Below are 20172 nucleotides of genomic sequence, written 5' to 3' on the forward strand. Positions count from 1 at the left end.
AGCCACACTAGTCATACAGCTTTGTTTTTTTTACAGATCTTCTAGATGAACGTCCAACTGAAAGTGCATTGTATAAATTCCTCAGAATGTAAACTGTTCAAATGGTTTATTTACAAAAATGACATGTGGAAGTGAGTGTTCACATCCATCAACATTTTACCTGGAAGAGAAGCAAACATACTGTCCGTCAAGTTTGTTACAAAAATATTGACCTATTATACTATTGTACAGTATCTACAACATATTTATCACTCAAACATTCCTGCTCTTTACTCGTCCCGTATCAAGATTGTCTTCAATGTGCGACATAATCACTTTTTAAACTTCTATTCACACCTCAAATTTTAACCTTTTACGTGCAAAAAGCTTCATAACACCTGCTGCTAACTCAGCGGTACAGTTTCCTTCCTACATTTGAAGATGCAAGACCTTTTCAAGGCAGAGTACAGGATCTTTGCCCTGTGTTCATAAGTCAACACTCGTCGGCGATAGAACTTCAATTTCACCTCCTGGGCCAGAGAGTTCACATTCTGTGTATGTCTGTGCTTGTGTGCGTGTCTGTGTGTGTGGGTGCATGCATTTGCCCTCATGCTTTGAGTATACTCCATAGTGCTATTGTTTACATGTATGAACATACTCGTTCAGATTCTTTCCTTGAGCAGTGGCTCTGAGGTCAGCTGCAGGCAGTTAAAAGTGTGTGTGTGAGGGGGGAGTGGTAAGGGGGAATGGCAGGTGTGAGTAATCTGAAACAGGATCTGGCTGCGGCTGTTGTTGAGTCCAGGCTGGATCAAGGGTGGAACACGAGCCAAACAAGTCCATGTCATCCTGGCGAAAGAGCAGGAAGAAGAAGGCAGACACACTGTGATTAGTAACGTATCTACCCAGAGTCAGCCAGCGGCCGACTTTAAACACAGTCTCGTCCACATCAAACAACCAGTGCTGCCCTCTCTAGTTTTTTCTACCAGCTGCTCATCATGGACACACACACAGAGCAATGTCCCAGTCCATGAAATGGATGTCCTACATTATTATTGTCTGTCTTTTACAGGTAAATTATATGCAGGGATTTGAGAGGGGTTGAAACTTCTTTGACAGTCTCTAAAGCAGTTTTCAGACATGCACTGAACTCCGACTAATCTCCAATCATTCTCCAGAGAAGCTGTAAGTGAGAACGCAAGCATTGAGAGGCTCTGCAGTCCACACTGTCTCTAGAGTTTCTCCTAACCTAATTTCCTAATGGGTTTCACCGTGACCGCGAGTTTGCAAGTTGATGATAAAATAGTGGGGAAAGACACATAGAAGACACCCACAAAGATATCAAGAGGGTTTAAGGTGATAAGAGCTGAAGCCGGTGTCCATGCTGTCAACAAAAACAGCTCTTCAGCAGACTTAATACATTATATCCTTCCGCCGGCTTGCTGCACCACCCCTCTCCTGAATCTGCCGAAGGGTTTATTTTGATGTTGTGGATGCATCTGAGCGGAGAATCTCCTGCTGGGTTGTTTATATGTTAAAGGCAAACTCCTGACAAAGTCCAGACCCAAATGTGCGGACATCATCCGGAGTTCTTGTCTGAACACGGCTTTAAGGTTTGAAGGCAGCTCTTTGGTATCTCATTTTTTATTTACGCGGAGTAGCTGATTTATTTTTGCTCAGGATCATTAAACAGTTTAACAGATCCTTAAAGGTGATTTACAGCTGGGGTATGTCATGTTGGGTCTGCATGTGAGATAGGTAATGACTCACCTAACTGAGTTGACGTGAGCTGTTTGGGATGAAGTGCTTCTTTCACAGCTTCACTGTGGATCTGCCTGCTCCTCTCAGGTGAACTCTCTCCTGACCTGCACCCCACTTCTTCCCTGTCAGCCTCACAATCCTCCTCCATTCTTTCTGTACATTCTGAGTTGCACTGAGGCAAACACTCTGCAGGCTCCCAGCTCCTTGTTATCCCACCAGCCTCCACGGTGTCAAACTCTGGGTGTCCCCCCTGCTGCACAGGTGTGCCCTCCTCATCCCGGTTCCTGGGGGAACGTGTTAAAGAAAGCTTTGGTTAATAGCACTGTGAATCTCTGTTCACAGCCACACCCTGTGGTGTCTCATATACAGGCAATATGCCTCTGTTAGTTCTCAGCACCTCAAAGAGTGTTATTAGCCACTGTAAATTATATCTTTGATATTAACGGAAATTAGAACGTTGCCCCCAAGGCAGCAGAGCAGCTGTTAGCCTGTGCATTGTCTCCAGGTTTACTGTAGATGAACCAAACTGTGTCAAGTTCTCTCATCATTGTGTGAAGTATCTTAGATGTACGTGTTTCACTGGAAACAGTTTATTCAATGTGTAGGTTGTATCAGTTGAACTACTGAAAGATGTTTCCTGTCATGCTGTTGACCGACAGATTGAATAGTGATGATAATGATTTAATTGGTCACATTTTGTTGCTTGTGGGAATAAATTAGCTGCAGTCCTCACCCGTCACTGAGGCTCGTCTGGGACTGGAAGGGACTGTTGTCATGGCTGCGGCCCAGACTGCACCTTTCATCACACCACAGCGATGGGATAAGGTGGACTGGACCTGAACATCTCACACGACATGTTGATATACACATTACTATCATTAGTTGTTCCAACATGACAGTAATTCGCTGAATTTAGAATAATATATAATATGTATCCTCAGTTATCAGAAACATTAAAAAAATGTTGTGGCATTAAATCACATCAGTCTGAATGACGTCCTACCGCAGAAGTGTCTGTGGCCCAGGTGACACTGGCAGAAGTGTCTATGGGGAAAGTCGTGAAGCCAGTGGGGGTCCAAGCACGACAGCTCTGCTCCGCTATACGGACAGTCCTGGGACCTCAGAGAGGCTGCTGTGGAAACACGGTGAAGGACGGTCAACCACTGAGACCTACAATTACCCAGTGCAGAATCGACCCCCTACTGGTACCACTTTAATAATTTCTCCATAATAATAAGTACTAGAATGGCATTCAGAAGAGTCCATACCTCCACCAAGTCCCAATTAAATGCATTCGAACTGCACACACTCATAAATATCAGTCCCCTTAATTAGGGTGACCAGATTTGAGTTTGTAAAAAAGAGGACACTTCGTCGCGGGGGGGTTGGCGTGGGGAGGTGTTGTGTATAGCATGCCGCACCATGACCATGTGAATGCATACAAATGTCACAAATGAAATGACACAAATGACACAAATGACTATATGAACATCTATTTATTGAACTTTAACAAAATTGCAAAGTGCAAATGTAAAACAAATCTTTTTGGTGGCATTTAAATGTGTCAATAATGATAACAAATAAAACATTCTAAATAATAAATTCTTTATATGGCCACATATTAAAATAAGAAAATTAAGACACTTTTCAGTCCTCCACATATATTACAGCAATAATGATAACAAATACAATGAGCAGAGGGAATATTTTTGAATGAATATGATTGAATGAGCAGAGGGAATATTTTCTCAGCTCCATGATTGCTGCCATCAGTAGACACGCCACAGTACGGGATTTCTTTGAGTGCTTTCAGAGCAACTTCGACAGAATGTGGGGCTATCACGGCATTAACAATGGCTTCTGTCTTGGTGCGAGCACTTGAGATTTTTTGAGCTGTCACCGAATCTGGGAAAATCTTTCTTAGCAAACCAGATGTGCAGTCCATTGATCTGTAGCTGTTGTGATGCTTTATTGTGTGAAAAGCGAGGGTACCCTCTGCAGCCTTAACAGAAGTGTCGGTTTTACTCACAAAAAAGTCTGTCACTTTACTCGACGAGCTCTCTCCTCTTGCTGCAGTTTTGTGTTTTGCAGAGTGTACGTGAGCTTCCAAATCGCTGCCACCTTTATTTGCCACTGACACGTAAGTGCCTGCTCTGCATGTCATGCACTCAGCTTCCGAAGCATCACGGCCGAGGCGAAAACATGGGTATTTTTTTTTTAGTTCGTCCGTGAACTTACATTTACGTTAAGGCATGGCTGCAGATGTAATGTGCTGTTGTAAACAGCGCACGGAATAGAAGCGGCAAGGTGCTCAATGTTGCCAGATGGAAATGGCAAAGTCACGTTCCAAAGGCTCAAAATAGTCGTATTTGGAGGATAATTATCGTGGCTCTGGCAACCCTGAGATCGGTCGCCCAATGACAGACTCTCTCTACAGTCAGCTCGCGCAAGAAGGTGGAACGTGCTTATGTATCTCCCTGAAAAATGCTTCTGCGTTTTCACGGGCCCGTAAGCGCAAGAGCCCTTCCAGGTCCCTTACGTGCTTATGTATCCCTCCTTACGTGCTGACGGGTGTCGACCCCCTTTTCTAAAATTTACGCAAAGCTCCACAAGCTCACCCAGCCCGCAAGGCTGTGATTGGTCTGCTCTACATCCCTTCTGGAGCTGCATTTCCGGTTTCATGCCCCATAATACCGGCAGAAATCACGGAAGATTTAGAAGAACGAATATGGACCAAATAGAAGAGCACTTGGCAGAAGATATCCGATAGTATGATCACTTGTATAACCTGTCACTGACTGGCGGATTTGTCCGCCAGAAAAAGGCTACGAGGAGCCGCAATGGCTATGTAAATAAACAATCGACGAAGAAGAAAGAAGGCGTCTCTAAGGTCGTCTTCGACAAAAAGCATTATGGCCTAATTATAGTCCTGCGACTGCAACCGCGGAAGGCCACGCAGCTGCATCGACGGATCCGTTTTGGTTTATGCTTCCTAAACGTGTTGCGCGTGTTGCAATGCAATTCACCGCCAGAACACTAGGCGGAGTAACTTTTTTTTTCGAAATCAAAACACACAAAGAAGAGACGTCTTCTTCTTCGTCAAATGTTTATTTACATCGCCACTCCGGCTCCTCATAGCCTATATCTGGCGGACAAATCGGCCAGTCAGTGACGGGTTATACAAGTGGTCATACTTTCGGATCTCTTCTGCCAAGTGCTCTTCTATTTGGTCCATATTCGTTCCTCTAAATCTTCCGTGATTTCCGTGTATTGTGGGGCATGAAACCGGAAACTAGACTCTGGACGGGATATAGTCAGCCGACCAATCACAAGCCTTGCGGGCTGCGTGACGCCCGCGTCGTTTTGTCGTATAGTTAGAAAAATTGGCGGACGCACGCAAGCCGCCAGGGGGCTCGAAAGGGGCGTGTCTTGCGTGCATGCGTGCGTCCGTGCCACACAAGTATAATTTGGCCTTTACTCCGCCTAGTGTTCTGGCGCGGTATGGCTTTGTAAGACGCGCAACGGTTGGGGAAGCATGATTGAAAACGAGTCTTGCGCCACAGCGGCGTGAAAAGACGCAGTCGCAGAAGCATGTTTCAGGCTTTACGTGCTGACGGGTGTCGACCCCCTTTTCAAAAATTTATGGAAAAGCTCCGCAAGCTCACTCAGCCCGCAAGGCTGTGATTGGTCTGCTCTACATCCCTTCTGGAGCTGCATTTCCGGTTTCATGCCCCATAATACCGGCAGAAATCACGGAAGATTTAGAAGAACGAATATGGACCAAATAGAAGAGCACTTGGCAGAAGATATCCGATAGTATGATCACTTGTATAACCTGTCACTGAAAAAGGCTACGAGGAGCCGCAGTGGCTATGTAAATAAACAATCGACGAAGAAGAAAGAAGGCGTCTCTAAGGTAGTCTTCGACAAAAAGCATTACTCCGCCTAGTGTTCTGGCGCGGAATTGCTTTGTAAGACGCGCAACGGTTGGGGAAGCATGAATGAAAACGAGTCTTGCGCTACAGCGGCGTGAAAAGACGCAGACGCAGTCGCAGAAGCATGTTTCAGGCTTAAGGGTGGTACCATTTCCAGAACTCGGAAGGCCGAAATAACTAGTAGGCTATGTGAAAGACCCAGAAACACAAATATGAGACGAGGCAAAAAAAATAAATAATTATTAATATTTTTTTTGCGACGAGGCAAAATACCGGACGTTTTTGGAATCCCTGCCGGGCGCATTTTTTAGGTCTCGAAAAAGAGGACATGTCCGGGAAAAAGAGGACGTCTGGTCACCCTACCTTAATAGAGGAGTCAATGAAAATATTGAGAATTCAAATATTGGGCCCGCCCCCTGATCTGGAATAGAACCAAAATGTATTGAGTTTTTGCTAAGGTCAAAATATTTGACTCGTGTTATCTTAACACCACTTTAAAAAAAAAAATACAGACCTGGTAACGCCTTAGTAACTTGTATCGCACTGTTTCAGGTGAGCTTACCAGACAAACATGATGTCATTAATTATTTGCCTTGGAATATTTCAAATACTCAACCCCTTAGGGCTTCATCAATGCTGCTCATAATACAAATATGCAACATCAGGTTTTAATAAGGCTTTACACCAAAGATCACGACTGACAGATGAATTGGCACTATGTCTGTGAAATTTACAAAAGAGCAAAGAAATGGTGCTCATCCACCTTTATATAATCCAGGGGTGTCCAAAGTTTTTGTTTTCCGAGGACCACGTACAGAAAAAAATCTGAAGGACTGGGCCACTCACGCCGCCACTCCCCCTGCCCTGGAGCAGACTGTTGACAGTGCAACTCAACCGCGTAGCTCAGGGTGGGGGGGCTATTTGGTCCATATTCTTTCCTCTAAATCTTCCATGGTTTCTGCCGGTATTATGAGGCATGAAACTGGAAATGTGACACTGGAAAGGATGTAGTTAGCGGACCAATCACAACCTTGTGGGCTGCGTGAGGCTTGCGTAGCTTTGTCGTATAGTTAAAAAAATTGGGCAACGCACGCAAGGGGCACGCAAGGGGCTCTTGAGCGTACCCCTTCTTGCATGTCTCTGAAAACGCAGAAGCATGCGCCGACCTTAAGTGCATCAACCCCGAGTGTACAAACCCAGAACAACAAGAATCAAGAAAATAACATTTCTTCAAAAATAAAGCAAAAGAAAGTGCATAAGTAAGTGCCATTTAAGTGCTACTGAATTGTTAGTTAAAAAAAATGTAATTAATAAAAAAAAAGATATATATTTTAAGACATTGATGCATTGGGCTGTGATTATGGGGCGTGTTTTAACTGACCAGGAAATAAAATTCCTCTTCGCTCAATTGTATAGACCTACAACCAATCAGAGCAACGTAGTTTGTGACGTATGCTAAGCAACGCATTGTGAGTTATTTACTAACGCCGGGTTCACACCTGACGCTTCAGCGCAGCGCCAAGCCTTAAATAACAGCTGGCTCCCATCCACTCCCATGATAAAACTTTGAGCCGGTCACACCGGAGGCTGAAGGATGCGTTAATACAAGGATGCGAGGCAGCCTTGGCGCAGCGCGGTGTTTCAGCCTCCTGTGTGACCGGCACAAAGCCGTGCAGCGATCGTTTCGGCGTCGAGTCTAATTTTTGCGCTTGACGCAAGCGTATTGCACCAGGAAACACACTGAAAAAACGATTTTAAACGATATTGACGACATATTTTATATGATATAAATGATCAAATATGCATCCCATACTTTGAAGTCCCCTTCTGTTGTTGGAGTTTTAATTTGACCAATGACATTATTAAATGTCCCCCTCTGCCCATCCACTACAGCCACACAAGCAGTGATACAGATAAAAAGAGAGAGAGGGGGGGGACTACGTATTGTCCACATAGGCTTGAGTGGAGAACACGTAATTTACCCCCGACACCCGACATTTAACGGAGCAAACAGCGAAGTTCTTCAACATGGATGACATTAAATTAATAATTGAAGTGGAGAAGTACAGTGAGTTGTATGATCCTCGGAACATGTTGTATAAAGACAACACCAAGAAAGAGAAATGTTGGGACGCTGTTGCTTACTGTTGGAGCAACAAGTAAGTATATGCTTTTAATCTACTGGATCAACGGGTGATATTATTAGCGCTGCCCGGCGGCTCAGCTTCGCTTCAGTGTCCGGTGTGAACAGCCAAGCGCCAACCGATAGGGATTAGCGTTGTTTCATTGTTGTGTTTTTCTAATGAGGTTGTATAAGTCAAGCACATTTTGGAACACCTTTATTTTGGAATTCTTGATCAGAGAACAATTTGTACTGGGAATTCATTGGCACCTAGGGAAAGGGGTTCAAGGTTAATTTCTCGCTGCACTTTCAAACCTGCCTCGTCCATTGAAAGCATTTGCAGTTGTAACTGAAAAGTCTGCAAAGCTTTCTTTGAGCCTCTGTGTTTGGTTTGAAGACTCAAATCAAAGGACTTTTCATGCACAAAAACTTGATTTTGAAACATCTTGTTCAGATTTCAATTGTTGTTTTGGACAGTGCTTACAGGTGCTGATACTCACCGCTGGGCTTCTTCTCTAGCAGCTGTCTCTTGCAATAGATGACACAAAGGACCAGCAGGGCAAGCAGCACGGTGGCCAGAGCGCTGCAGATGACTGCAGCCAGGGCCATGTCCTGCGGGCTGGTCACCACTGAAGGAAGCGGCACCAGGTCTACTCGCCCACTGCCTGTGGAGGGAGATGAGTGTGAAGTACAGATGAGAAATGTGAAATACATAATTGATTAACGACATAATCACAGATGTTCACATCTTTTAGTTATGTGATGAATGATAATATAAGACTAGACCTATTTGACGGTTTCAGACACAACAGCTAATCCTTAATGAGGCGCAGTGATGAAAAGAAACTGGGGAATAACACATGATGAGGCGCAGTTACTTCTTATAATCAACACTCCTCAGCCAATCAGAAGCTGCTGGTAACGTGAGACAGATTATTACTTTTCGCCTTGGGCCAGTCATCTCCTCGCTGAGGCTTAATGAAATAAGCAGACAAGTTCAAAGAGAAAACGCCTGTGGTGGATTCTCTCTTTATCTCCCTCTCTCGTTCTCCACAGAAGATGATTTACAGAGAGTTCGACCCCACCTCTGCCTCCGTGCTCCCTCACGTGCTCAACAAGCTCTGAAATTAAGAGTTTGGTCAGGTTTTATAAATAGGCCAAATGTGAGCATGCACTGTATTTGCTGGAGGAAAGCATATCAGACAAACGTCAGGAGTGTATTAACGCATCCTTGTGTTACTGTGCCAAAAGTTTCCAGAAATATAGAACATCCTGGGTTTAGTGCTGCTTAACGCTCAATATCACAATATAAGATAGACAAACTGACGCAGTTGTCTGAGAAAAAAGCACAGTCTGTTATAACAATGTGAACAAAGAGCAGCTGGATTAAAAACATGACTTGATCTTTCTATCACCGTCTAAATCAGGGGTAGGCAACCTTTACTATCGAAAGAGCCATTTTGCCCCCTCTTCCCCCAAATTAAATCTGTCTGGAGCCGCACAACATATTTGATAACACAGGTTATAAAGTTATATAAATATACATAGTTATACAATATATATAAAAACTATAGTTTGTTGCAATTACTAAATAATAGAACGACAATAAAAAAACCTGTTCACATTTAACTGCTATTTTTACCTGTTACAAAATAGAAAAACACCAAACTCGTATGAATTGGAGAACAAAATACACGTGTGGGCCTAGTTTGGAATAAATTAAACACAGAACTCAGCAATTTTTTTGCTCATCTCCAGCTTGGTACTTTTCAGCAGATGCTGTGTGCTTGCTCTGGAAATATCTTTCAACATTACATTTCTTATTGTTTGCTAATTCCTCGCCACATATCAAGCATACATGTAAGACAGCATCGGTGGCAGTGAAAGCAAATTAATCTGTCCACGCAGAATTAAACTCTACTTTCCTCCCAGACTTTTCTTTTCTGGGATTTATCCATGATTAGTTTACAGAGGCCGGGGGTCGGAACTATAGATTAGCGACCTGCAGGGAAGAGCCACCACGACCAAGGCGGCAGCTGATGATGGATCCTAACTGGCGGCAATAGAAAATGACTGTGGACTATAGTGGGTCCGATCTTGATGATGGATCATGATCTTGCTGGCTGCTGACCATAGACTATGATTGCAGCAGGACTGCTTGGTATATAGTATTGAAGTTATCCTTGTTTACCCTCATCAATGCTGCTTAAAACTTTATCTTGATGATGTTTTCCTACACCTGACATCTATTGCACTTCTGTCCGTCCTGGGAGAGGGATCCCTCACATAGTTTGTCCTTACTCAAGATTCAAGATTCAAGATTTTGTATTGTCAAATGCACAACAATAACATTAAGCAGTCGCTGGCAGTGAAATGCTTGAGTCTCAGGCTCTCTTCTAACAATGCTCAAGTAATTACAACCTATACAATAAAATATTGTATAGGTTATACAATATCATAAAATATTGTATAGGCTCTTTCTGAGGGTTATGGACACAGGATGTCTCACCATGTTAAAGCCCTATGAGACAAATTTTTGACTTGTGAATATGGGCTATACAAATAAAATTTGATTGATTGATTGATTGATTGATGATTGATATTCAAAGAAACAGTAGTCCTTGACTTTCCAGAGAATCTGTGTGATAACAGAGAAATCTGGGAGCAGCATTACCTCAATATGTCTGACATATAAAGCTTAAAGATGATTTAATGTTATAAATACACCTAATCTGTGTACCCCTACATCCACTTTTGGGGGACGTATCCTCCTTTGTGCTGTTGTACTGCATAGGAGAGGAACGCAACAAATGTCCGTATTTAAGTCTATATGTTAATATTTTTAAAGTTTACACCCAAGCTTAAAGTTATTGCGTAGATCACTAACACCATTCTGAATTGACCTTAGGATTTTGTCATTTGGCTCTTTCTGTCAGAATAAACTAAGCTCATCAGACCATGATCTGCCCCTTTTCATCATATCACAACACACACACGCTAGACTAATGCACCTTAAAATAACTGTTTATGATCATTATCAGTCATAAAACCTAATTTTCCTGATTAAAGCATTTGTGATGAAGGTTAATACAGAGAACAGTAAAAGTAAAGGCTGTAATGTGTGTGACAATATGCAGGAAAACAAATGGTGAGAGAAAGTTTTATAGTATGTTGAATATTATTATTTTTGAGCAAATATTTTTCAGTGAGATTGCTTTCAGTCCATTAATCATAGGGACTGGTTTCAACCTTTTCACATCCATGAGCCCTTTGTAATGCTATGTAAACATTACTTTATCTTTGGCCACTTGTTTTATTCAGCCACGATAAGGGATAAGGGGTATATTAACATTCCTTCTCAGGGGGAAAAAAAGAGGAAAAGCTCAAAGCAGCTCTCAAGGAAAGCACAACAGAGTAGCATTTAAGAGTAAACACTGTCAAGATCACGACATATTACCAGTTATTAAAAACAATTTTTATTAATAGCAGGAGTATGTTAAAATCATTGCAGCTACACTTAATATTTATAAATTTGTATTAAATGACTCTATGTTACATTGTATACAGTGTAGCTTATGGATGAAGATGAAGTCACACTGAAAGGGAATATCACCTGCTAACTCATAAATCACATTCTCACATTAAGAGGTATTCTCTTACTATTAAAATAAAAAAAAGCAGTGATCACTACGTAGCTGTGCTGTATTAGTGATACACAGCCATTATATCTAACCGTTGTGTTTCTATATTTGTTCTTCATTGTCAGGGTCCATCTGAACTCATCCGATGTGAGCATCATCTGTCTCACAACACAAAGGCGGTCTGTTGTCAGAGACCGGGTGGCTGCAGCAAACACAGATAAACACTGGCCCATTGAAGAGAGCTCACCTGCTGATATTATCTTCACACACGGCAGACCAATAAACCACAGCCTTTCACAGACTCTGTCTGTTGACTTTATGGAGCTCCACATACTCCAAATAAAAGAAGCACTTCTTTATACCTCTGAAGGATCTTTGACTTTGGTCTCTACAAACTCTTTTAAGAGTATTCTTTCTCTGTTTTATCCTGAACTCTGAATGACAGAAATGTCTCTTTATCGTGTTCAAGCTAAGAACTACAAAACCAATGCTCTATTTCATGCGAAGACTTTTTAAATGGTTCAAACTAACCAACCAAACAAATTTATACAAAGAACCTTTGATTATTATCACATGCGATAGAATGAAGGCATGAACGTATCTCTACATGTCTGTATGTAGTAGTATAGTCTAGTCAGCCTTCTAAGATCTACCGTGATAGTGAAAAACCCCAGCAGATGAAACACATTATAGAGGCTAAAGGAATCCATAAAACACAATCTCGTTTTCACTTCACTCCAAAAAGCCACAAGGGGAAAAGGGAGGAGGAGAAAGGAGGGGTGGTTGAAGATTTACAGTCTACCCCAGACTACAACTGCCTCCCATGCACAGCTGCACCGTTGCCCCGAGCCAGTGTGGCCTATTAGAATGATCTGCCCTTTAAGTTTTCAGCACTCTCCTCAAGATAACACTGGAGGGAGGGAGCCAGACCTTCAAACATTTTGAAATGCTCCAATGAGAGTTGTGTACGGGCTGACTACCAACTATGTTGTCAGACACAATGGACATTTTGTTTCAAGGGTCTCCTCCAGTATCAAAACGGGGAAGCTGCACAGATGTAAAAATGAGCAGACAGAGAGATGCCAGTTGTCCCAGGCCTAGCACTCATTAAAAAAACGGGGATACTGCTTGCAAATATATATTATATGGAGAAAAATCTACAATAAACAGAAGATGGTCTAATGAAATCATGATCCACTTGTGAGCGACTACTGAACAAATGTTGTCTGATGACCCAGACCTGTCTCCTTTTATTTAACATGGGGTAACTCTGGCTGAGTTCGCTCTGATGCTTAAGCGGCCAAATAAGCCTTCGCAGAAACAGCTGCAGACTCCTCTGCCATCAGGAAGTCACACTCAATTACCAAAGGTATAAGTTCAGTCGCTTGTTGGTTTTATGTGGAAAACTGAAATCATAAGGTTGTGCTTAACTACTTAAAATGGCTGGAGGAGAAAAGTTAATTGGAAGTGCAGCCTGCTGGAATGTGAGTACTGCTTTGTGAACAAACTGTAACACACCTCCTGCCTCCTTTTAGCATAATGGATCTGTACAGAAGGCAATGCATAATGCTGTTTGGACCAGCATACTCGCCGGCATGTTTACTCTGGTGCTGAAACAAAACCACGTTGAACAGAGCAGCAGTGATAGGTAAAGTTTTGTTTGAAAATATCAATGGATTTTTTGTCCAAGGAGGTTTGCTGATTTAATCGAAATTGAGTGCTGAAAGTGAGTGACATAGTTGGAGCGAATGTAATCTTGTGTTGGCAAATCCACCATTATGTTTGTGGTATCCTTTTCAGCTTTTGAGCTGCTCGGCTTATAAATCCAAGCATATATTTGCACTTATAGCATAGCTGCTTGGCTCAGTGAATGAACTGCAGCTCGCTCCACCCTCTAAAGGCTGTGGCTCTGATTACTCCGAGGACCTTGTGCTGTCACGTTGTGTGTGTACAGGCTTTGTCGTGGCACTGCTGCTTGAGTTTTGGTTCTTGTAGCATTTGGCTAGGACTTCAACAGTGTGCTGTAGCGGGTCATATTTGCTTTTCAAAAACAGTATCCCTGTTGTTGTCGCTTCATAAAAGATCACGTATTGTGGGCTGGGATGAATAGCCCGTATTCATGGCCATTCAACAAAACATGCAGCCAGTGATGTTGACTGCCAATTGTTAGAAGAAGTCAAATAAAGAAAGAAAAGTTGCTTACAGTGAGGCTCATAAGGAGGTGGAGGGTCCCCACAGGGTATACACTCCATGTCCTGGAAACCACTTAATTTTGTCTTCCTGTAATGTCTGTTGAATAAACAAAATAACATGTTTTAACCTTCAAAGCTGTCATGAACATAGGAGCATCAGATGTGCACAGCTTCTGATGCTTTTGTGTGTTGTGACATGTTTGTCTTCTTCATCAAAATAATCTTTTAAGATGAATACGTTTTATAAATAACATGAGGTTGTGGTGGTGGTGCATCTCTGCTCTCACCCCGGCAGACAGTCGCCACACACTGCATTGCTGGTTGTGGAACAGTTGCCCTTCTGGAAGCGGTTGATGAATCCACAGTCCAAGCAGGGCTTGCACTTCTGCAGGCTCCGGTCCTCTTTGAAACGGCTGTTCCGGCAGGGCACACACCGGGCATCCTCTCCATAACCAAAGCCACATTCCTGGGGGATTAACAGGAGAAATACACCGGGTAAGAGGTGGGGTTGGTGATTTGGGATGATGTGCAGCTGGTGAAAAGAGGGCTTGGATGTGGACTACCGGGGGTCTGGAATTAAAGAATGATATTGGCTCACAGGATCAGAGAAGAACAATGGCCTGCCTCTTTGGAGAGTCCATCTTACACTGGTAATAATCTCCCTGACTCTGTCAGTATGAATGAGCGCCCTTCCGCTGCAAGACCTAGAAAGGCCTGGCATTTGAATAATAAAGGCCCTGGAGGACACCCACTGTTGTATTATTGCAAGTTTATTGCTGTGTTTTCGTGTGACTCTCTCCGAGCAGACTCAGTGAGTGTCCCATTGATGGAGAGGCCAGCAAGCAAAGGAAACACTTAGGGAAGGGGCAAGGATTATAGGAAGGTATTTGGAGAAAATACGATGAATACTCTTTTGTGTTCAACACTTGAAAGTGCACTTTAAAACCACAGCTCTAATGTGAAACCACCTTTTGAGAAATTGTCCAACCAAACAAGCAAAATCTGAGACAAATTTACTATTTGACTAGGAATAAGAAAAGATGTTCCAGTGTGGATCTTGTTTTTGTTTTTTCACACATTTCCGAGTCAAATTAACCTTTTGACTTATTTAGCATTTCTGTACAGCAACTATAATTGAAGAAACATAGTCTGGCAAAGCTTAGAAGAAATATCAAACAATGACCCAATTTCAGCACTTATTAACAAGTCCTTTAATGTAGTTAATTCTAAGTATCACTCCAGTTGCTCATGACCATTTCCAAAAGTTTTGTCTTATATTGTCTCTTTTCTGATCTTTGTCACCTTCACATCCCCTAAATTACATTGGTGACCTCAACCACAAAGTGACATTTATTTGACATCTGATATTACTTTACACCACAGTGAAAATACCCTGAAGGCATGACATCATACATTGATCATTCACTATCAGCTCCAGAGCAGCTGCCCTCCTGTTATTCAGTATTGCCACACTGCAATCCAAAGCCGGAACGATAGACAAGGAAGAGGGTCGGGGGTTGCTCATATATCATTAATGTGAAGGTCAGCATCAAACAGGGCTTCTCTCTTCTCATTCTCTCCTCACCCGTGTCCCATTTCACTGCCAGGGCATGCAGTCCCAGTGGAATGTGGGCACAAGAGTCTGGAATGGGGTTGGGTTTGGGTTTGGGGAAGCAGGCTGACTGGCAAGAAATTAAAAGGGAAGTTAGAGGCAAAGATGTGATCGTGTGATGGCACCGTACTGTCAGGCTGGAAGATGAGGAATTCAGATCTTCCAGCCAAACACATGTGAGCCTGACACTGAACCCTTGGGCCAAGCGGGGCCCAAGGTGGACCATCTAGGGCTGGACTTTTGCAGCTGTTGTTATGAAGTCTCCATATTAGGCCTTGCTCTTCAGCAGGGCAGGGCAGTGAACAGTGGAGGGGGGGGGGGAGGGGGAATGGGGGCTGATGAGTGATTAAATGGGGAAAGGCAGAATAAAGAGGATTCGGTCGCCCCATCTGTTGCAAACCATGATCTTGCCTTTCTCAAGGAAAGTTAGTTCAGACTGAGACAGGAAAGGCGGGAACCCTAAAACTAAACTGTTCCTCCCGAAAGAGCCACTGCAAGCTACCTCACATGAGGCCTAGTGATGGTTTGTCCTCACCACAGGACTGGCTCAAGCTTTATATGTGGGGCATCACATGGCAAGATGGGGGCTAATGCCACGTAAACATGAGCAGGTCAGAGCACTGAAACACAAGGAAAGTGAAGCCAACTTCTACCCCTCTGATCCAGACCACACAGAACATCAAGGAATTCTCCCTTTCTTCTTTTATCTCCACTAACAAAGCTCACTGAGACTAGTTAAGTAGCGAAAAGAAAGATACTACTCTGTGGTAATCTGTCGTGTTGAGGTCAATATGAAAAGGTGAGTACATGTATTATTATACATAAAGTAAAAGCCTTGCTCAATTGTAAATTGCCAGCATCAATGAAATAATACATATTCAATCTGTTAATCCTCCTTGAAAAGATCATATATTTCAGGGTGTGTACATGGTACAATAGTGGCAAAAAATACTACAAAACAAGCACAAACTGACTGAGCCAAAATATTCTCCATAATGAATAGCTGGTTGCTTAGAGACCATATCTTTTTGTATCTCTGCAGGTATAGTTTATAAACTATGCAAGTGTATGAGATAAAGCAATGAATTTGTGAGAAAACTACCAGGGATATATTCAACTTATAAACCTGTCAAGAAAACTTCCATCCAATTAAATATAATTTCAATGAAAATCATCAGTAAATTGTAATGTTATATTTAACTTTTAGATGGTTTCACCTCAGAGCCATTCAAAAAAAGCGAATTGATAAAATTCCCTTTCCCTGTCCCATCTCCTGATCTGGTTCGGGTGAGACTGCCAACCATAACAGCCGGATGGAGCGGAGAGGGGTCGGGCTGGCTGAGACCCAAAGCATGTTCAGACGCAGAAATATTTCTGAGATTAGAGGGGAATCACCAGGAGGGCAGCCAATCATCTGATCTGGGAATGAAACAGTGGGAGTTTGTTAAAGCAGCGTTTTAACGGGGACAAAACACCCTTCCACTCCCTTAGTTTCCCTCACGCAATATACTTTTGTTTTTTGGCTTCTTAAGGCACAAGAAAAACTGTTCACTTTGATGTTTATCCATTGCTGCTAATGCAAATCCTCATAACTGTATTTCTCTTTTTGGCTGCAGCACCATCCATTGCTCCGTCTTTTGCCCTGGGAGTGTGGCCGAAGGAAATGTTACACTCTTGCTACATTCTACAAGATGTTGACACATTAAAGTTGTGTTCCAGCCTTTTTTTGTCGCTGGCAGTTTTCCAGCCTGCTTTGGAAAGCAATTCACTACTAATCCTTCATGCTTGACACAGTTTGAGACTGAGGAACGTACTATGAATGAAACCAAGAGTGAGATATGGTTGCTGTGTGGGTGGTTCTTTTAGCTACAGTAAGTTTGGAGGGGCTAATTGATGTTTGTCGGTCCGCCTCAGAGAGGCTTCCAGAGTCAAACTGGGACACATTCCTCTGGGATCTCTATGGCAGCTGCACAGAGGGACTCCAAAAGTATGCTTCCCTTCCAACCCTCAGCCCTGCACTCCAGAATATAGATAGATTGTCTTGGTGACACATAGCTCGGATCAGAAGTTGTTTCTCTGGGAATCTTTCTCTGAGTGCAGGCCCAGGAATCCACTGTGAGCCAGTATCCCGCTACCTTCAGCGAAAGAATGAGTCAGCCAATTATTAACCAGGACCCCAGGGTGGCGAGCAGCATTCATGCCTGTTGGGCTGGCAGAGAAACACGAGGACTACTGAAGCGTATTATCAACCACAAAGTGCATGTCTGTGTGCACAGAGATTAAAGGCAACTGGGCTTAAATGCATGTGGTCAACAGATCTAAAGAGTAATACAGACTTTTTTCACCAGCACTAAAACATGTAGTGTCGTTAAACCCACATATAGTCAATCGACTTCTATTCATCTGCAGGATATTCTTTCAGGCTCCCATTACGTTTCTGATACAATGACATCCCTCTTTGTCAAATGAAATTAAGTGAAATTTATTGGGTCAGAATCTATGTCTGGAGCTTGTTTTAAGGCCCAAAAAACATGTTTAATATATTAGTATAGACCAGATATATTCACGTCCAGTTTATAAGGTACACCTTTTAGTTTCAGAGATGTTTTGATTTATTCAAATGGCTGCTTCAGTCACTATGGAACTGTATTTCACGATATATCACTATTCTAATATTTAGTCAACCATCACCAATTTAAATGGGGTGTTTTTGTGTTTGTCAACCTGGGTAAAAGAGAGGAAGGCCTTTGCTTACCAACCTTAACTGACACTCTAGAAGCCTGTTTGTACAAAGCACACAAAAAGCGTGGCCAAGGTGGTGAGAAAGATGTTTCTCCCCGCAGAGGGAGCAGCAAGCTTAGGCACGGCTATAACTACAAACAGGGCAGACAATAAGTTGGACAGGGTACAACGGGGAAAAACAATGGGAGCCATTCAGCTTTAGAAGGTCAAAAGTATGGGTGTGACTGATTAAAGAAGGGTCGGTGTTCTACAAACAGCCTGGCCGCTCTTTGCATGAAAGAGAGGAAGTGATAAATAATGTTGTCTCACTGGATAAGATACACTCTTATAAACACTGATGTCCAATATGTTCATGAACTCTTTCATACTTTTTACCACAGGCATAAACCATCTGTTTTTAGCTTAAGGAAGTTGATTAAACTGGCCTGTAATTGATCCCTTGTGTTACCAAATATTCCTTTTAGAATAAGTAAACTAGCGACAACATTTTCCTGAGTGGCTCTGTTGAAAATTGATAATTCACACCTTTGAAAGCTCCTGTCCTGCATCACACTGCTTGCAGGGTTTACAATTTCCAAACCGGTCCTTGTACTCCTGTTCTCTGCACTCTCTGCTCTCTTCCTCGGCCCTCAGAGGAATCTGAGCGGGACACAGTCGTATGGTGGAAGTTAGAGATTCCTTCATTTCATCAACATTTTTTATCCACATCAGATAAAAGCAGACTCAGTCCAGACCTATATATGCATCATACAGTAATCTATCTCAAAATAAGTTTAAGGAGTCAAACTTGAATTATTCTTGAAAACAAATCTGAGAGGGGATGAGTTAAGATAAAACTTTTGAGGAATTCTGCTGGTGAATATCTAGGAATGAGTGATTTAAATTTGCTTGATGATATAAAAATACAGACCTTTTATTAACCATTCCCTTTTACAACATCTCAACAGACAGTCTATAAACCCATTGTGAACACAACACAGGTTCAGAAAAGGTTTGTGGAAAAATGCCCCATATGATGAAACACTTACCAGAGTTGAGTATATGACCTTCACAGTTAGTAAAAGTGTGAGGGTGTGTTTAAGCATCCACACCATGTTGATGGGCCTCTTGTGGCTGGAAAAAACGAAGTAACAATAAAAGACTTAAGATTTTAATCATGTGATTACTTTGTTTATAAATAAATATATGCTCCATAACTTATAAAAAAGAAAAGCACAGTTTCTGAGGTCAGTGAATTTAAAATGATAGATTATTAACAGCATCACAAGTAAAGCAGGTGTAGGTTGTCAAGCACAGATTAATTAACTATTCATTATTGATCATTAACCCCAACACTTCACCTTTAACTGTACTAAATCAGGGGTAGGTTGTGAAGCATAGATTTAAAATAACCAGTCGCAGATTTAATTGATGCTCTCTGATTAAAGCTCATCAGAATGAATCTCTCACAGCTCCCACACACTTTAGTTGGATTTGTTAAAAACGCGTTATATTGTGAATCTGTGGCAAAAAAAAGTCGCAAACTCTTCTCTTTCCTACGCTCATAGCGACAATCCGTGGCTGGAACTCGTTGCTAAAAGTCCAGCATCGTCAGAAAAGGCTGTATTTATTCATAATACTTAATAATATTCATCTATGGGCGGGAGGTTTGCTGTGCTCGTGTCTCACTGTATCCGAGATGAGGCGAAATACTCTCTGTCGTTAGAGTTCAGAAACTGTTCATGTCTAAAAGCAATGAAGACTTACTTCTTACCTGTAAAACAACGACCCGCTTAATCAAAGTATTGGTTGTGTTGGTTCCAGAGCTGAAAGCAGACCGGCGAGCAAGAGGTGAGGTGGTGTGTGTGTGTGTGAGAGACAGAGAGAGCGAGAGCGAGAGCTGCTACCGCCCGAGCTCTCATACACACCACACACGCACACACACACACACACACACAAAGCTGGAGAGAGCAGCAGACCGAGCACTAACTCAACCCCGACATCAAAGACAGAGAGGGAGAGAGAGCGGATGGGACTGTTTACTAACATGGTCCCTTTAGTTAACACTGTAATGTTTAATAAGATATTTCCTGAGTAATTGGATGTTAATCCCTCTTGTAAAGTGCCCTGAAACCGTGTTGTTCATTTTGAAAGGTGACACTCCCTCTATGACATCTAAAGCGAAACTTCTGACTGCTGCTCACTGTCTATT

General features: G+C 42.5%; 1 protein-coding gene across 2 annotated transcripts; it reads right to left on the minus strand.

Annotated features, from left to right (window-relative positions):
• Positions 1 to 89: 89 nt before the first annotated feature.
• On the minus strand, positions 90 to 19882 carry tnfrsf19 (tumor necrosis factor receptor superfamily, member 19). Of its 2 annotated transcripts, none has more exons than XM_062385433.1 (10): positions 19735 to 19882; positions 19010 to 19094; positions 18507 to 18620; positions 13915 to 14093; positions 13639 to 13724; positions 8295 to 8459; positions 2741 to 2866; positions 2471 to 2573; positions 1747 to 2021; positions 90 to 825 (listed from the first exon to the last, which is right to left on the minus strand). In XM_062385433.1, the coding sequence occupies exons 2-10, from the start codon at positions 19073 to 19075 to the stop codon at positions 821 to 823; spliced, it is 1119 nt and encodes a 372-aa protein (XP_062241417.1). In that variant the 5' UTR covers positions 19076 to 19094; positions 19735 to 19882; the 3' UTR covers positions 90 to 820. The 2 variants fall into 2 exon arrangements, with proteins under 2 accessions (XP_062241417.1, XP_062241416.1); XM_062385432.1 differs by having other exon boundaries at positions 2741 to 2869.
• Positions 19883 to 20172: the final 290 nt, after the last annotated feature.

This window comes from Platichthys flesus, chromosome 4, assembly GCF_949316205.1.
Source record: "Platichthys flesus chromosome 4, fPlaFle2.1, whole genome shotgun sequence".
NCBI lineage: Eukaryota > Metazoa > Chordata > Actinopteri > Pleuronectiformes > Pleuronectidae > Platichthys > Platichthys flesus.